The following is an 18,175-nucleotide window of genomic DNA, read 5'->3' as shown; positions in this document are numbered from 1 at the left end:
ACATTTTCCAAAACAGCATACTTGTTTGAGATGGGGACAGCCACAGAAGACTCCTGTACTATCTGCCTACCCCTCCTAATTTTCCTGGAGTTAACCCATCTACCTGAATGTTTCTGCGGCTTTTCTCGCTTCCTATAACTGCCACCCGTCATATTCCCTAGCTCTTGTAAATTCCTTATTGCCTCTAACTGCTGGTCTAACTGAACCATGCGATCTGATAGGATTCACAATCAAAGACACTTCCTGCAGACATAACCATCAGTAACATGGAAATGCTCCCTAAACTCCCACATCTGATAGGAAGAGCACCTCACTCAACTAAAGGTCATCGTTGCTCCTTCACAATCTACAGACCCAGAAAATAGCACCATCTTTTTGCTCTTAAAAAAAAAACACTGCTCCATGCTAACTTAGTACCTACGGTTTTTATTTTTAAAATGTAATCAACAGACCGATCTCAATAAAAGATATAATTAAGAAAGAATCCACTCTATTCACTACTGTAGATTTACAGCAAGATTACAAGTACAAACTATACACATATCTGTTCCTGTGCTGTGAGCTCACCCACACAGGTTCCTCTAAGGTCAGATGTGAATTTTACTGTTTGTTAATTTTTTCTAAATGTACTCTAATGTCCAGAGATACATGAACTCAAACAGCAAAAGCAGTAACTGTGCAGATTCACTGCTGTGTCAGACAGCAGTGTAGGCTTCTTTCTCTGACCCTGTGGTCACTGCCTTTGTCTGTCATCCTCCTTTTAAAAGTGCCATTGTTTTGATCTTTTATTGCAGAATCAGTCGGTGTACTAGAGACAGCATTGGATAATCACTGAAATGGGAATAATATCCAGGGCTATGGGAAAAAGCCCGGAGAATAATACTAAGGCCTTCTGCACATTCAGAGGGCTGGTACAGGCATGATGGGCTGAATGGCTTCTTTCTGCACCATAACAACTCAGTGATTCTGTGAACTTTGTGTAGTTGAGACATACAAATCACAACCTTGGTCTTATATAGAACAGTACGGTACAGAAACTAATCCTTCAGTCCACAATATTGTATCGAACATGATGCCAAATTAAACTATTTTCTTCTGCCTGCCTTTGGTTCACATCCCTTCATTCCTTGCATATTCATGTCTTTAATTAAAAGTTCCTAAATGCCCTTATCATATTTGCCTCTACCACCACCCCGGCAGCCTGTTCCAGACTCCTACCACTCTGTGTGTAAAAAAACTTGCCTCTCACATCTCCTTTGAACTTTCGCCCTCTCACCTTAAATGCTTGTCTCTTAGTATTTTTGAACTGTGGGGGGGAAAAGATTCTGACTGTCAACCCTATCTATACATCTCATAATTTTGTAGGCTTCTATCAAGTCTCCTCTCTGCTGCTCTAGAGAAAACAATCTGAGTTTTTCTAGCCTCTCCTTAGAGCTCATACCCTCTAATCCAAGCCTCATGCTAGTAAACCTCTTCTACACCTTCTCCAAAGCCTCCACATCCTTCTTGTAATGTGGCGACTAGAATTAAATGCAATAGTCATTGTGCAGCCTAAGTAAAGTCTTATAAAGCTGTAACATGACCTCTTGATTCTTGTACTCAGTTCTCTGAGCAATAACGGCAAGCACGCCATATACTTTCTTTACCACCCTACTTGTGACAATTTGTATTTGATCTGTATTTGATGCTTAAGTGAGCTTCTGACAACATTTCCATAACACCACTAAAACCATATATTTTTACCTGCATAATCTGGTTAGACTCCTCTGCAGTTACAGAAATCCTCTGTTGCAGAAATCCACACCCATGCAGTCATGCCATTGGCACTTGGCTATTCAAATAGCAAGTCGAGAGTGTGATTTTGGAAAAGCACAGCAGGTCAGGCAGCATCCAAGGAGCAGGAGAATCGACATTTTCGGCTAAAGCCCTTCATCACGGCTTTAGCCCGAAACATTAATTCTCCGCTCCTCGGATGCTGCATGACCAGCTGCGCTTTTCCAGCACCACACTCTTGACTCTGACCTCCAGCATCTGCAGTCCTCACTTTCTCCAATTCAAATAACAACTCAGCTGACCTCCCAAATCCTACCCTCTGTGAACTTACTAATTCAAATCTGTGCTCTTAATTACATCAAGTCCTGATCATCGATCATTCCTTTTTCACCAATTCACATTGGCTCCTGCTGAAGCAAGTACTCAATTTTAACATTCTCCTACTTGTTTCCAAATCTTTCCATGGCCTTGGCTCACCCTTTCCTGGAAATCTCTGTGACATGTGTAGTCGTCTAAATCAAGCATTTTGAACCCTTGCTGTCTAAATAGTTTGACCATTAGTAGCTGGCCCCTCAGTTGCTGAATTACGGAACTTTGGAATTCCTTCCTCAAAACTCACTGTCTCCCTGCCTTTTCTATCATTGAAAGCATAAAGAAACAAAATATGAGATTGATCTTGACAAACCTGTACTGAAACCAGGAAATGTTCCACGTGGACTTTATTCGAAAACTACTTGAATCCCACCTCCTAATGCCACTACTTGTTATCACAACCAGACAAACGTAAAGATTTGCAATGCAGAAGACACCATTCTGAAATTTTTGAGATAGATTTTGAGACAGTTCAAACTCCTATTTTGTAAGGTGTATAAGTAGTGTGTGAATTGATTGAGAATTTAATGAAATCATCCTAACAATCTGTGATCCATGAACTGTAATACAAAATATAGAGTTTAGTGGACCTATTGTTTATATTTGTTAAATTAAGGTGACCTGCATTTTCCAAGGTATTGCAACACACTGATGTGTTCATATTTGTGATGTGTTCCAATTGTGCAATTCTTTTATTATTTTAAAACCTATCTTTAATTTAATTGCATAAATGTGATAAATTATGATTTTTGTAACATTGAAGTAACCATAGTCCTATCAGACCACAGGGCTACTCTCTGAACAGAGAGCGAGGTGATTGATGGTGGTTTAACCTGAGGATCAAGGGGAGAGTTCCAGAAGGAGAGTTCATCACGGTAACCTCAGCTGGCACAGGGATTGGCATCACTCAGCATCACCAACTCACCATCCAACCAACTGAGCTAACCGATCCACTTTCTTTTAGTTGTATATTCAAACATTCACAGACACTACTTCCAGTCCACTCCAGCTTTAGTGCCTGAACCAAGATGGTATCACGGTGGACTGAACTGAGCATAAGTGAAAGTACAACAAAAAGACATTTTGACTTTGAAACAATATGCTTTACATTGCATCTATCATGATCCAAAACCTAACTTTATGTTTTCTGTTCCTTAATCTTTCAAAGATTTCAAAGCTATCCCTCACCTGCCACAAGGTTGTGTCCTTAGCTTGGACAACTCTCACCATGGCCACGATGGGGATCCACATAATACAGAAGATGGTCATACACCAGCCCAGTGCTATTGACCAGACAGGGTATTCAACAGATCCATATCTTAGTGGGGCAAATGTTGTCAAGGACCAGATTAAGACTGCCTGAATGTGGATAAGATACAAAACTAAATCAGAAACAGAATGAGAAATTGGGTATTTTCAGTTTAAATCAAAATAATGTGTAACAGCTTCTTACCACCAGCAAACACGGAGAGATCAGAAACCAACACATTCTCCACCACAGCCAGAAGAGCCAATTCCTTTCCACAATCATCATCTCAATGTCCTTGATGAATCTTTTGTCCCTGTGAACAACAAGGAAGAAGAGAGACACCATCACTCGCTCTGTCCTGTCTTTAGGGCGGCTTGTTTACTGTTGAAGTTCATCTTGTACAGGGTGGCACTAATGAACAGGTTAACCCAGAGAAGGGATTGCTCCAGATTTCAAACAGGATAAGGACATTGATTCTTGTCACCAACTGATTGATCTTTCTCTCCCATTTTGGGGACAAGGGTCTGTCCATCCCAGCGCAAATCGGAAACATAAGCTTTTCCTGGAATGAGTTCTTCTTGGGCAATGAAGGTAACGTCGAATTTGAAACACAACAGATCAACCATGACCGTATTGATGGTGGAGCAGGCTTGAGAGGTTGAATGGTCTATTTCTGCTAAGGACTTGTAAAATATGAAAGTGAAGTGTTCACAACAAACCCTAAATATAGAAACATGTGAACTACAGCAGAAATAGGCTAGTTTTCTTGGATTTTATTACAAATCACTTGTTAGAGATACGATTAATACTAATAGAAAACAATGAAATGTAAACAGCAGGGATATGAGTGTTTCCAATGTAAACAGCAGGGATATGAATGGTATTAATTAATAGCTCACAAAATACAACATTGAGATCAAATACAGTAGAGATGGCCACTTAGGCTGTGTGTTGCAGCTGTAGCATTTGGGTCCTACTGGACTCATTAAGAAATCCAGTTATATTGGATCAGCTCAAACTCTTGATATAATACCACAGATGAGGCTCCTTAATAAGCTGAGAGCCCATTGTGCTGGGTATACAGTATGACCATAGATAGTGGATTGGTGAGCTGATAGAAGACCGACAGCAGTATCTTGTTGGAATCTGGATGATGTGGGCTTGGCAAGGTTTATTCGAGAATTGGATGAGAATTGTAGCAATTCTGATGTCGGGAAGATCATATACAATTTTTTTATTCTTTCAGTAAGCAATGAGCTGAATCTGTCACTCAGCAGTGATGAGTTCCTAATTAATGGGATTATTGCCTGTTAAGCAGCAAGCTAATGGTACAACAGGCCTAACTAATATTCAGCTTCCTATCTTAAACTCACCTAACAAGCTCAACATTGAGAAAACTTGACATGGAGATTAGAGTGGGGCTCTCATGAATTCAGCTTGTTACCTGCTCCAAATGACCTAAATATTGGGCACTGAGGTCTCAGAGAACACTCCAAGGATGCCAGCCACATACACTTCACATTCATGGTATTGGATTTGATATGTGCCAGTCTCTAAGACCCTGCTGGGTCATCTCGGAACATTTTTACACTTCAGTACTGCACCACAGTCTGCCCCAGTAACTATCACTGTAATGTTGCGGCCAGCACACTCAGGGGCATGAACCCAGCTCATGGAATGGCTCAGGCTGCATCTCTGGGCTGGTCACTTGCTGTCCCAATTCTCACTCATTCTGAGCTGGCCAGGATGCTCACAACATCTCTCCCTTGCCTTGCCTTTTGCCTTTGTGTGTTTGCTACCTCAGCCAGGGATATTATTCCAGTCGCTCCTTGCCATTTAGTGCAGACACAAAGGAAAGAATCTTGTTGTGGTTGTCAACAGGACTCTGTCAAATCAAGGGGTGTATAATGGGGTGCTGGCACAGTAAGTCATGGGCAGTCTCTGATACCAATTCCATGTGCTTAGACATGGGCAGCTAGCTGCTCAGGGTGATCAGCATTAGAGTTTACTCCACGTAAAGGGTTAGGAACTGAATGTAGGTCAGCCCACCACCTGGCTTGAGGCTTTCTGCTCTATTGTGGGCTGCTTACTTCCTGGAATGAGACAGACGCAGGTATTAATGGAGATGAAAGGACGTGTCCCAATTGTTACTGTAGGTGCAGGTGGGAGGTATCCTGAGTGAACAGGCAGTGCAGAGGGACTGCAGGATTAATGGTGTCTGGGATTGAGTTGGTGCAAGTGAGCGGAGGGGGACAGATTGCAAGCTGTAGTGAGATTGGTAGGGCATGAGTCTCAGTGGAAGGTGGGTATAGTAGGAGAGTTACGGTGAGGGTGAGATATCAAAGATGGTAGCACTTAGGCTAGCAAAGTGGAGAAGATCATTGACTTCCTTCTTTCACAGCTGGGTATTCCTCCAGATGGCTGAGATTGCACTAATCCAGGTGGCAACTTCGGACCAGGTTGGCATGTCATGCCCTGATCTTGCCAATCCAGGGGTAAGAAGAAATCCCACCTCAACACTACACTATGCAGTAGAACCTTTAGATCCGTACCCATCAGGCAAGACAGTCCTCCCTGCCTGCCTGCCATGTCTGGGATCAATATAAGTAACATTGTAGGGTTGTTATGGACTGACAGTGCTTGTCTGGATACTTAACGGGCTTTTACTGATGTAACCACAACATGTGGAGCTGCCAGTGTTGGACTGGGTGGACAAGGTCAGAAGTCACACGGCATCAGGTTATAGTCCAACAGATTTATTTGAAATCAAAAGCTTTTGGAGCACTGCCCCTTCGTCAGGTAAAGTAAAGAGAAGCACGCGGGCACAGAGTTTATAATCGGAGAGATAAATGATCATACAAGTGGTGTGAGTGGAATGTTGACAAACTGAATAATTGGTCTCTGCAGGTGATCAAGAGTGTCAGATGGTGTGAATAAAGTGTCAGCAGCTGAATAGCAGGTGAAGGGATGACCTATAATCTGATTCATTAAGGAAGAGAGATAATTACAAAACATTAAAAATAAGGTGGTTCTGGAGACAAACCAAATGATTGGAATAACATGGTAGGTGTAAGAGTCACACACCGAGGGTTGAACCAAAGTAACAAGTACTAATCCAAAACTGTACAAACTAAATAAGGTAGAGAGATCATAATAAGTTATCAAGGTGATGGTGTCAAAACTGGACAGTAAGGAAGATCTTACAGGTACAGAACAGTGTAATGGGGTCACATGTAGTGCAACTTGTAACCAAGATCGTGGTTGAGGCCATCTTCATGGTTACAGAACTCAGCTATTGCTTTCAGCTCAATAATTCTGTGCTATTGTGGTCCTCAAGATACAAAACAACGCAGAATTATTGTGAGGTAGCAGTGCTAACCACTGAGCCACTGTGCCACCCAAAGTGGGGGCATTTTCAGGATGGCAACCTGTAACTGTATCACAGGGATTAGAACTAGGGCCTCGATTATGACTTGAATGAAGAAAGTAAATATACAATCACCAAGTTTCTAGATCACAAAAATAGGTGGGAGGGCATGTGGTGAGGATGACACAAAGATTCTATTGAGAGATACGACAGGTTATTGAAAGAACAAGAGCCAGGTAGAATATAATGTGGAAAAATGTGAGTCATACACTTTGGTAGGAGGAATAGAGGAGTTGAATATTATTTGACTGGAAAGACTGCAGAAAGCTGCAGCACAGAAGGATTTGGGGTTCCTTGTGCATAAATCTGAAAAGCCTGGCCTTTAAATTCTATGGGTATTAGGGAAGGAAAATGGACAGTTGGCCTTTATTTCAAAGCAAACAGAATACAAAAATAGATAAGCTTTGTTATAAATGTTCAAGGCACTAGTGAGACTATGGCTGGAATATTCGGAACAGTTTTCTATTCCTCCATGGGATGAGGATGCCACTGGCTCGGTAGAATTTATCGCCCATCCCAGACAGCAGTTAAGAGTCAACCATACTGTTGTGTGTCCAGAATCACATGTTGTCCAGACCAGGTAAGGAGAGCAGTTTCTTTCCCTGAAGGACATTAGCAAACCAGATGGGTTTTTTTCAATCATTGACATTGATTCAAGGTCATAATTGGACTCTTAATTCCAGATTTTTATTGAATTCAATAAAATGGGGCAGCACAGTGGTTCAGCGGTTAGCAATGTTGCCTCACAGCACTATGGACCCAGGTTCAATTCCAGCCTCAGGTGGCTGTCTATGTGGATTTTGCACATTCTCCCCATGTCTGCATGGGTTCCCTCCAGGTGCTCCAGTTTCCACAGTCCAAAGATATGCAGCTTGGGTGGACTGGCCGTGCTAATTTCCTCCATAATGTCCACGGATGTGCAGGCTAGGCTGGTTAAGCATGGGAAATGCATGATTACAGGGATAGGGTAGGGGTCTGGGTCTTGGTAGGATGCTTATCAAAGGGTTGGTGTGGACTGGTTGGGCCAAATGGCCCGCTTCCACATTGTAGAGATTTTATAATTCAAATTGCACCATTTGCCATGATGGGATTCGAGTCTGGGTCCCTAAGGCAGTACCTGGGTTAACAATCCAGCGATGATATCATCAGGTCATCGTCTCCCCCTCAGAAAAAATATATTGGCTTTGGAGGCAGTCCAAAGAAGGTTCATGAGATTAATCTCGGATATGGAGAGATTTTCTTTTCAGGAGTGTTCAAGTAGTTTGGGCTTGAGCTCTTTTGAATTTAGTGGAATAAGAGGCAATCTATTTTGAAAAGTATACGATTGTTAATGATTGTGCTTGATCAGATAAAGGAATAGAGACTGTTTTCACTTATGCCAGAGTCTGGGACCAGAAGGCATCTCCTGAGAATGAAGAGGTTACACATTTAAGACAGAGATGAGGAAGACTTTTTGCTCTTAGAGTGCAGTGGTGTTCTTTTTACCACAGAGTGCTGTTGAGGCTAGGTATATAAGTCTATTCAAGTAAGATAGATTGTAAATCAGTAAAGGAATCAAACATTGTGGGGAAATGGTAGGAAAGTGGAGTGAAGGATAGTCAAATCAGCCATGACCTCATTGAATGGTAGCGCAAAATCAGTGGGGTGAATAGCCTACTTCAGCTCCTCTGTCTTATGGTCTCATTGTCTTAAGTACTTACATTGCTATAAAAACTCATACTTACACAGTCTGGGCTCTGTGCTGCCTCATTACATACAGCAAACACACAGTAACTGCAAGCTGGCTGCTAACATTATCACTGCTACTGAAGGTCAGTCAGGAACCTTTGTACATCCCACGTTTGTGAAGCAATCGAACAGCAGAAAGATAAACTGCCTACGTGATCTTGGATGTGTTCAATAATACAAGTATCAACAATTAACAAGACAATGACTGCAGTAAAATTGGCTGAAAACCAGCTAAAACAAGTGGATCCTGAGTGAAGGATGCAAAAAATGATGCTGTGTGTTTCATGTTGGTTTCAGGAACCAATAAGGTTAAATAGTTAGGAAGAGCAAGTGAATTCTGATACACCTCTGCCAGCATCTGATTCATTTGGTCTGATTTTATTAAAGAAACCTTAATTTCCACAAAGTACTTTAAATTTAATATGTTTATTTGTTTCAGTATCTTTTATGATTGACTGACCATAGATCCAGCTGAGACCGATGAGTTGTAGGAGAGATGTTATAACGAGAATCCAGTCTGTAACATAACGATCCATTAAATTTAGCCAGTAAATCCAGCCTAAAATTAAATGGAAAATTCAAAACTGTTACACAGGAAAATGATCGTACTCTTACTTTCAAATTCAGACTTTGATGAGATTTGAAAAATGTATACATGTAAGTGCTTATAATAAAAACACAATTCTAACTAAAGCAAATTCAGAAGTCACAATGTCAGGTTATATTCCAACAGATTTATTTGAAATCACAAGCTTCTTCATCAGATGATGAAGGGGCAGCACTCTGAAAGCTTCTGATTTCAAATAAACATGTTGGATTATAGCCTGACATTGTATGACTTCTGAAATTGTCCACCCCAGTCTAACATTGTCACTTCCACATCATAATTAAAGCAAAATACTACAGATGCTGGAAGTCTGAAACCAACACAGAAATTCCTGGAAAACTTCAGCAGGTCTGACAGTATCTGTGGAGAAAGAAACTGACGTACTGATTCCAGTCTGGTACAACTCATCTTCAGAACTGTACCAACACAATTCTAACTCGTTGCTCAATACTCCCTCATTCATTTATGTGTGGGATTCAATTACGTTGCTGTTCTCTCTTCTCCATTGACACCTGAAAGTCATTTTTGAAATGGGGAGATCAGAATTTACCTGCAGTGTTCCACATGTGATCTCACTTGATCAAATAAGTGAAGAGGTTACCTCAGAGTCCAATTGGACCTTGATCAGCTGGGCCAATGGGCTGAGGAGTGACAGATGGGGTTTAATTCAGATAAATGTGAGGTGCTGCATTTTCAAAAAGTAAGTTCGGGCAGAATTTATACACATAATGTTAAGGTCCTGGGGAGCGTTGTTGAACAAAGAGACCTTGGGGTGCAGATTCAAAATTCCTTGAAAGTGGAGTCACAGGTAGACAGGATAGTGAAGAAGGTTTTTGGTATGCTTGCCTTTATTAGTCAGTGCATTGAATTTACAAGAGGGCATTGGTTTAAGGTGAGGGGAAAGATATAGAAGGAATTTAAGGGGCAAATGTTTCATGCAGAAGGTGGTGTGTGTGTGTGTGTGTGGAAGTTTTGGAGGCTGGTATAATTACAACATTTAAAAGACTTCTGGATGGATATATGAATAGGAATAGTCTAGAGTGAAATGGGCCCAATGCCGGCAAATAAGACTACATTAATTTAGGATATCTGATACCATGGATGAAGGATCTGTTTCTGTGCTGTACATTTCTGACTCTATGACCCTTTGGGCTCAGTGGTTAGCACTACTACCTCACAGTGCCAGAGACCCAGGTTCAATTCCCGCCTCAGGCAACTGTCTGTGTGGAATTTGCACATTCTCCCAGTGTCTGCGTGGGTTTCCTCCGGGTGCTCTGGTTTCCTCCCACAGTCCAAAAATGTGCAGGTTAGGTGAGTTGGCCATGCTAAATTGTCCGTAGTGTTAGGTGTAGGGAAATGGGTCTGGGTGGGTTGCTCTTCAGAGGGTTGGTGTGGACTTGTTGGGCCGAAGGGCCTGTTTCCACACTGTAAGTAATCTAATCTAAATACATCCTAGATTTAGACATCATGACCCCTCATGTACATCTTAACCCTTTGTCTCCAGTTTTAACTGCCTGGGAACATTGCGTTAATGGGATTTGTGAAATTACCAACTCTCCCCACTCAGTATCTGAACTATATTCCCATTCAACACAAATATCTGAATAAGGGAACATGGCTCAGGAGTAGGCCAACCTGTCCTTGGGGCTTACTCCAGCATTTAATAAGGTTAAAATCACACACCAGGTTATGATCCAACAGGTTCGTTTGGAAGCACTAGCTTTCTGACCGCCACTCCTTCATCAGGTGGTTACGGAGTATAAGATCGTAAAATATAGAATTCATAGCAAACTTTTGAAAGCTAGTGCTTCCAAAAGAACCTGTTGGACTATAACTTGGTGATGCGAGATTTTCAATTTTGTACACCCTAGTCCAACACCGGCACCTCCACATAATTTAATAAGGTTACCGCTGTTATGAATTGCTTTGAATATATTTGCGTCCTTCTTTCCATAATACAAGCCATACTGTACACAGACTCTCTCAATATGGAACTACCAGTGCACTGTATAACTGAAGCTTAACATCTCTACTTTTGTATCCACTCAGCCTTGCAGCAAATGATAAAGTTATATTAGCTTTCCCAAATATATAGGTGAGGACTGCAAATGCTGGAGATCAAAGTTGAAGAGTGTGGTGCTGGAAAAACACAGCCAATCAGGCAGCATCCGAGGAGCAGGAGAGTTGAAGTTTTGGGCATAAGCCCTTCATCAGGAATGAGGCTTGTGGGCCAAGGGGGCTGAGAGATGTATGGGAGAGGGATGAGGCTGGGGGGGGGGGGGGGGGGGGAGATAGCTGAGAATGCACTAGGTTCCCTCCCCACCCCTATCCACGGTCCATAAAGACCATTCCCTCTGCAACTCCCTTGTTCAGTCCACGACCCCACCAACCCACCCTCCCATCCTGGCACCTTCCCCTGCCACCACAAGAATTGCAAAACCTGCGCCCACACCTCCCCACTTACCTCCGTCCAAGGCCCCAAAGGAGCCTTCCACATCTGTCAGAGATTTATCTGCACTTCCACACACATCCTCTACTATGTCTGTTGCTCCCAATGAGGTCTCCTCTATATCGGGGAGACAGAACTTCAGTTTGCAGAATGTTTCAGAGGGTATCTCCAGGACACATGCTCGAAACAATCCCATTGTCCCATTGCCGAACACTTTAACTACCCCTCCCACTCACTAAGGACATGCAAGGCCTGGGCCTCCTCCACCGCCAAACCCTAGCCACTGGATGCCTGGAGCAAGAATGCCTCATCTTCCACATTGGGACCCTTCAACCACATAGGATCAATGTGGATTTCACCAGTTTCATCATTTTCCCTCCACCCACCTTATCCCAGATGCAACTTTCCAACTGGACACCACCCTCTTGACCTGTCCTACCTGTCCATCTTCCTTCACACATATCTACTCCATCCTCCTCTCTGACCTATCACCTTCACCCCCAACTTCATCTACCTATCGCATTCTCAGCTACCTTACCCCCAACCCACTCCTTCTCTCATTTATCTCTCAGCCCTCTTGGGCCACTAGCCTCACTCCTGATGAAGGTCTCATACCCGAAATATTGATTTTCCTGCTCGTTGGATTCTGCCTGATCTGCTGTGCTTTTCCAGCAGCACACTCTTCGTCTTTCCTAAATATATTGGAGGGTTATTTTTCAGACTGGAGGCCTGTGACCAGTGGAGTGCCACAAGAATTGGTGCTGGGTCCTCTACATTTTGTCATTTACATAAATGATTTGGATGTGAGCATAAGAGGTACAGTTAGTAAGTTTGCAGATGACACCAAAATTGGAGGTGTAGTGGACAGCGAAGAAGGTTACCTCCAATTACAACAGGATCTTGATCAGATGGGCCAATGGGCTGAGAAGTAGCAGATGGAGTTTAATTCAGATAAATGCAAAGTGCTGCATTTTGGGAAAGCAAATCTTAGCAGGATTTATACACTTCATGGTAAGGGCCGAGGGAGTGTTAGTGAACAAAGAGACCTTGGAGTGCAGATTCATAACTCCTTGAAAGTGGAATTGCTGGTAGATAGAATCGTGAAGAAGGCATTTGGTATGCTTTCCTTTATTGGTTAGAGTATTGAGTATAGGAGTTAGGAGGTCATGTGGCGGCTGTACAGGACATTGGTTAGGCCACTGTTGAAATATTGTGTGCAATTCTAGTCTCCTTCCTATCAGAAAGATTAGGTTAGATTAGATTACTTACAGTGTGGAAACAGGCCCTTCGGCCCAACAAGTCCACACCAACCCTCTGAAGCGCAACCCACCCAGACCCATTCCCCTACATTTACCCATTCATCTAACACTACGGGCAATTTAACTTGGCCAATTCACCTAACCTGCACATTTTTGGATTGTGGGAGGAAACAGGAGCACCCGGAGGAAATCCACACAGACATGGGGAGAATGTGCAAACTCCACACAGAGAGTCACCTGAGGTGGGAATTGAACCCAGGTCTCTGGTGCTGTGAGGCAGCAGTGCTAACCACTGTGCCACCGTTGTGAAATGTGAAAGGGTTCAGAAAAGATTTACAAGGATGTTGCCAGGGTTGGAGGATTTGAGCAATAGGGAGAGGTTGAACAGGCTGGGGCTGTTTTCCCTGGCACGTCGGAGACTGAGGAGTGATCTTATAGAGGGTTACAAAATTATGAGGGGCATGGATAGGATAAATAGACAAAGTTCACTGGGGTCAGGGAGTCTAGAGGGCATAGGTCTAGGGTGAGAGGGGAAAGATATAATAGAGACCTAAGGGGCAACTTTTTCATTCAGAGGGTAGTACATGTATGGAATGAGCTGCCAGAGGAAGTGGTGGAGGCTGGTACAATTGCAACATTCAAAGGGTATATGAAAGGAAGGGTTTGGAGGGATATGGGCTGGGTGCTGGCAGGTAGGACTAGATTGGGTTGGGATATCTGGTCGGCATGGACAGATTGGACCAAAGGGTCTGTTTCCGTACTGTACATCTCTATGACTCTATATGCTGCACCTGCACAGTAACTTTTGATTGTCAAGCATCCTTCTGTCTCTCAGAGTTCTGCAATCTCTAATCATTTAGATATGATGTTTTATTTTTTATTCTTCCTGCTAAAAGGGAGACACTTCATGTTTTCCTACATTATACACCATTTGCTACATCTTCATCCACCTACTTAAACCATCTTTCTCTTTTTATAGCCCCCTTATGTCTTCCTTGAAAATTACTTTCCAATTTTATGTCATCAGCAACTTTGGTAACTGTCTTCTACTGCTTCATCTATGTCATTGATGTAAATTGTAAATCATTCAAATGCCAGAATTGACCCTGAGGCATGCCACTTGTTACATCATGAGAACCTGAAAAAAAACACATTTGTGCTGACTATTAGCCAGCTGTTTACTATTAGCCAGCTAATTTTCTGTCCATGTCAATATGCTAACCCCTGTACCATGAGCTCCTATGTTCGACAATAAATATTAATGTGACACCTTATCAAATGCCTCTGGAAATATAAGAAAAAGTACATCCACCATTTCCCCATTATCCAAACGCTCATATTACTTCTGAACTAATTCGAACAAATTGATGAAATATGTTGTCTCCTTTCACAAGACCGTGCTGGCTCTATCTGACTCCTTCAAAACCTCCATTGTCATGCCATAAATTCCTTAATAATAATTGCTAATATTTTACTTATGATAGATAGCAAGCTAACTGCTCTGTATTTCTTTTTTTTTGAATAAAAGAGTTATATTTTCTAACCCAGTCATAGAGTCAAAAAGTGTGGTGCTGGAAAAGCACAGCTGGTCAGGCAGCATCCTGGGAGCAGGAGAGTTGATGTTTTGAGCATAAGCTCTTCATTCTTGATTAAGGGCTTAAGCTCAAAGCATCGACTCTGCTGCTCCTCAGATGCTGTCTGACCAGCCGTGCTTTTCCAGCGCCACACTTTTTGACTCTAATCTCCAGCATCTGAAGTCCTCACTTTCTCATGTCGGCCCGACCAAGTAATAATTGAAGTTTCATTCCGTAAAGGACATTAGTGAACTAAAGGGGTGTTTCTAAAATCAACAATGGATTCATTTGAATTCATTAGACTCTTAATTCCAGAGTCTATTGAATTCAAATTATACCATCTGCCGTGGCAGGATTCAAACCTGGATCCCCAAAACATTCCCTGGATCTCTGGATTAACAGTCTACCGATAATACCAGTAGGCCATTGTCTCCCCTAAGGCTAGGCTAAGCTAAGCATGTTTGCAGACAGTGAGGGAGAAAACTCTGATGCCAATGATCATGACATGATGCTGAGTTGCAGCACCTAACATCAAGGCAACTGACTTACCAGTCAAGAGCAACTGAGAATAACACACTTCTCTCCAAATAGGTATAGAATCACCAGGTCAGAATGAGTTGTCAAACCTCCAAAATGATTCATTGATGGTTGGATTATCAATCTTCTTAATTCACATTTTTATTGTTTATTGGTAACCCCAGTCAGTGCAAAAGTTGAACCAGTGTTGTTGATGCCCCCCCCCACCCCCTCATTGTAAACCAGCCATCCAGGAGAAAATGAGGACTACAGATACTGGAAATCAGAGTCAAAACATGTGGTGCTGGAATCATCTTCCTGCTAAAGAGCTTATGGTCGAAACATCAACTCTCCTGCTCCTCAGATGCTGCCTGACCGGCTGTGCTTTTCCAGCACTACTCTCTTTAAAACCAGCCATCCAACCAACTGAGCCAAAAGATACCAGTGTGGTGGTGGTGGATGAGCAGGAAAATCACAGGGTATGTTGGAAGAGCTGATCATCACAGGAGGAGACTGAAGAGTAAAAGAAGGAATATCGGTGAAAAGGGAGAAGGCTAGGAGAGGTGGGGAGGATATATAATGTAGAGGAGGAGGGCAGAGTGTGAACAAATCAAAGGAAATATTAACAACCAGCATCTTTCTCTTAACTGGCTCATATAGAGGGCTAGCAGAGAATGTGCAGTATAATGGGAAGGGTTCAAGATCTCTTCCTGCACAACGCAATTATACCCAACAGAAACAGAAATTGAAGAATATGATTGCACAAGGTCTCATTTAAAGGCTTGGCAATGAAGGGAAACCTTTTACTAGAGATTAAAGGTGAATGAACAATTCCGTGTCTCAAACATAATTTCTCTCAGAGAGAAGCACTCAGATGCACCAACAGTGACAATGGTGGTGGAGCTGGTGGGAAGCAGAGAGTATTCCACATGCAGCTGTGCAGGAGTATTCACATGTACATGTATCTGAAAGTTAAGGGCATAGGGATCAGGCTGTTCTGCCACCTGTGGAATTCTAAAAGCAAAAGAATGTGGATGCTGGAAAACTGAAACAAGAACAAAATTTGCGAGAGAAACTCAGCAAGTCAGACAGCTTCTGTGGAGAGAAAGCAGAGTCAACATTTCAGGACCAGTGATCCTTCTTCAGAACTCATTGTTGCTAGGAAAAGATGGGATATACACTGAAGACAGGGATTGGGAGAACGGAGTGAACAACAGGTGAGGATGGAGCCCACACAAAGAGAGAACAGTTGTTTGGCAGACAAAGGAACGGATACTGTTGAGCCTGGGAGAAAGAAAAGTTGCTTATGGGGACTATTAATGAGTGAAAATGGGTTAGCTGCGATGAAAGGAGCCCAAGGTCATCTGGAAACTCTGATCAGCATCTCATTTCCATTTGGGGTCCCTACAGTAGTCAGGACTCGATGTCAAATTCAATAATTTTTGGGCCTGAGCACCTTCATCCATGTCCTCCTTTCCACTGGGCCAGACCTTGTCAAAACAGTGTTGGGGCATACATAATGCAAAATGGTAAATTCATTGCTTTTGGATCCAAAATTCTATCATAATAACAATCTAACTGTTTGAACATAGGACAGAAGACATTTCTTCTGGTATGCACTATCATAAATTTCCATATGTACCAGTTTAGTAAATGATTCATTGTAAGAACAAAACATTGAAAATGATTTGATATAAATCACTGAAAAGTGCACCGTCAAGACAACAACAATGTCTCATAAAAGTTCAGGGATATAACTTTGATATCCGTTTCAATCTGGGCTACTTCATACACAATGAGAGGTGTACCAAAGCCAAATTAGACTTTGGCTGTTTGACTGGACTTACAAAAAATTACATTAGAAAACGTCATCAATAACAATCTAGATGAATATTGGTCAACAGGAAGAAAAAAGACAATGAATGATTCACAACTGAGGGCATTTTGGAAAGTTATTATCAAAGTCCAGCCTGATGGGATACAAAAGGTGCCAGATGTACTCCAAGAGATTTAGCCAGACAAGGATGAGCCAGAGGCTCTCAAGAGGCATGACTTTCAAACATAAACAGATGCTTGTAGCTGAAGGTCTTTACCAAACTCTATTGCCTCATTATACAAGGGGCATATGGGCATAGGGTGAAAAAGGCCCCTGTACAGCTCACTGTGTATTGCTCAGGTCACAACAGAAAAATCGAGAAGACAGTGAGGGTGTATCAGGCATGTCAAAGTCAGCCACCACATCAACAGAAAAAATCTCTCTACCCTCACAAGATTCCATTATATCTTTGTTTGAAGCTTGTAACAGATTTGCTTACCATCCATGGTGACAACTGGAAAGATAACTCAACTACACCCATGGTAATCACCACAAATATAAAGTGCATTCCATTCAGTGTACCTGGAGAAAATATCTGAAATTGGACCATACTGCATCGATAGATATTTTGTGGACCTAGGACACCTTGCATGTGTACTAAATGGGGTCTAAATCATGTGACAGCCTCACCACATTATCCCAGACCCAATATTTTTGCTGAATGAAATGGTTCATACCATTCAGCCATCTGTCATGAAATGAACAACTAGACACCATCTCCATATTGCTGTATCACACTTCAGAACAATACCTCTAGGTATGGGCTTTCTATTACCAGCAACAATCACATTAAAAAGCAAGTCAGGACACATTTGCCAAGTCATTAACAATCCAATTTCCCGTAAATATGGGATAAACATCTTGAACATTCAGGCAGAATAAAAACAGCACTCAGTTGACATCTGGGTGTGGAATTATCTAGTTTGTGAGAGTGGTAAAGGGTTTGACTCATACATCCCATCCAGGGAACATGGTCACCCACAGAAGTACTCAGAAAGTGCAGTGAACCTTAAACCCAAGGAGTCACAATATCTAATGGAACAATGAGAAAGAGGAATAGAAAATAATTTGGGGAATTGTACAACATTCTAATATTGAGCATTCTGATTGTGCACAGAACACCACCAGAGGTAAACTCAGGGAATGAAAATGTTGAACGCAACCATGAAAATAATCTCCTCTTTAACAAAAGGAAAGTCACCAAAATATCAGTGAGCCAAGAACAGTCAGTTGATAAATCTAGATCACAGGACAGAAAGATGATCATGAGACCTGGAAGGATTATTAAATTACTGATTCATTACACAACCACTTAAAGTCTTAAACAGTTCAATTCTTAAACTCC

General features: G+C 42.1%; 1 protein-coding gene across 1 annotated transcript in view; it reads right to left on the bottom strand.

Annotated features, from left to right (window-relative positions):
* The window catches only part of LOC140495620 (sodium- and chloride-dependent neutral and basic amino acid transporter B(0+)-like), a 75,021-nt gene that overhangs the window by 32,361 nt on the left and 24,485 nt on the right, over positions 1-18,175 (bottom strand). The window contains 3 exon segments of the mRNA XM_072594620.1: positions 3,334-3,504; positions 3,599-3,707; positions 9,006-9,108. Of these exon segments, the coding sequence (XP_072450721.1) occupies positions 3,334-3,504; positions 3,599-3,707; positions 9,006-9,108 (383 nt within the window).

Source organism: Chiloscyllium punctatum, chromosome 25 (assembly GCF_047496795.1).
Source record: "Chiloscyllium punctatum isolate Juve2018m chromosome 25, sChiPun1.3, whole genome shotgun sequence".
Taxonomy (NCBI): Eukaryota; Metazoa; Chordata; class Chondrichthyes; order Orectolobiformes; family Hemiscylliidae; genus Chiloscyllium; species Chiloscyllium punctatum.
The sequence above is the reverse complement of the archived record's forward strand: the minus strand, read 5'-3'. Positions and strand labels throughout refer to the sequence as shown.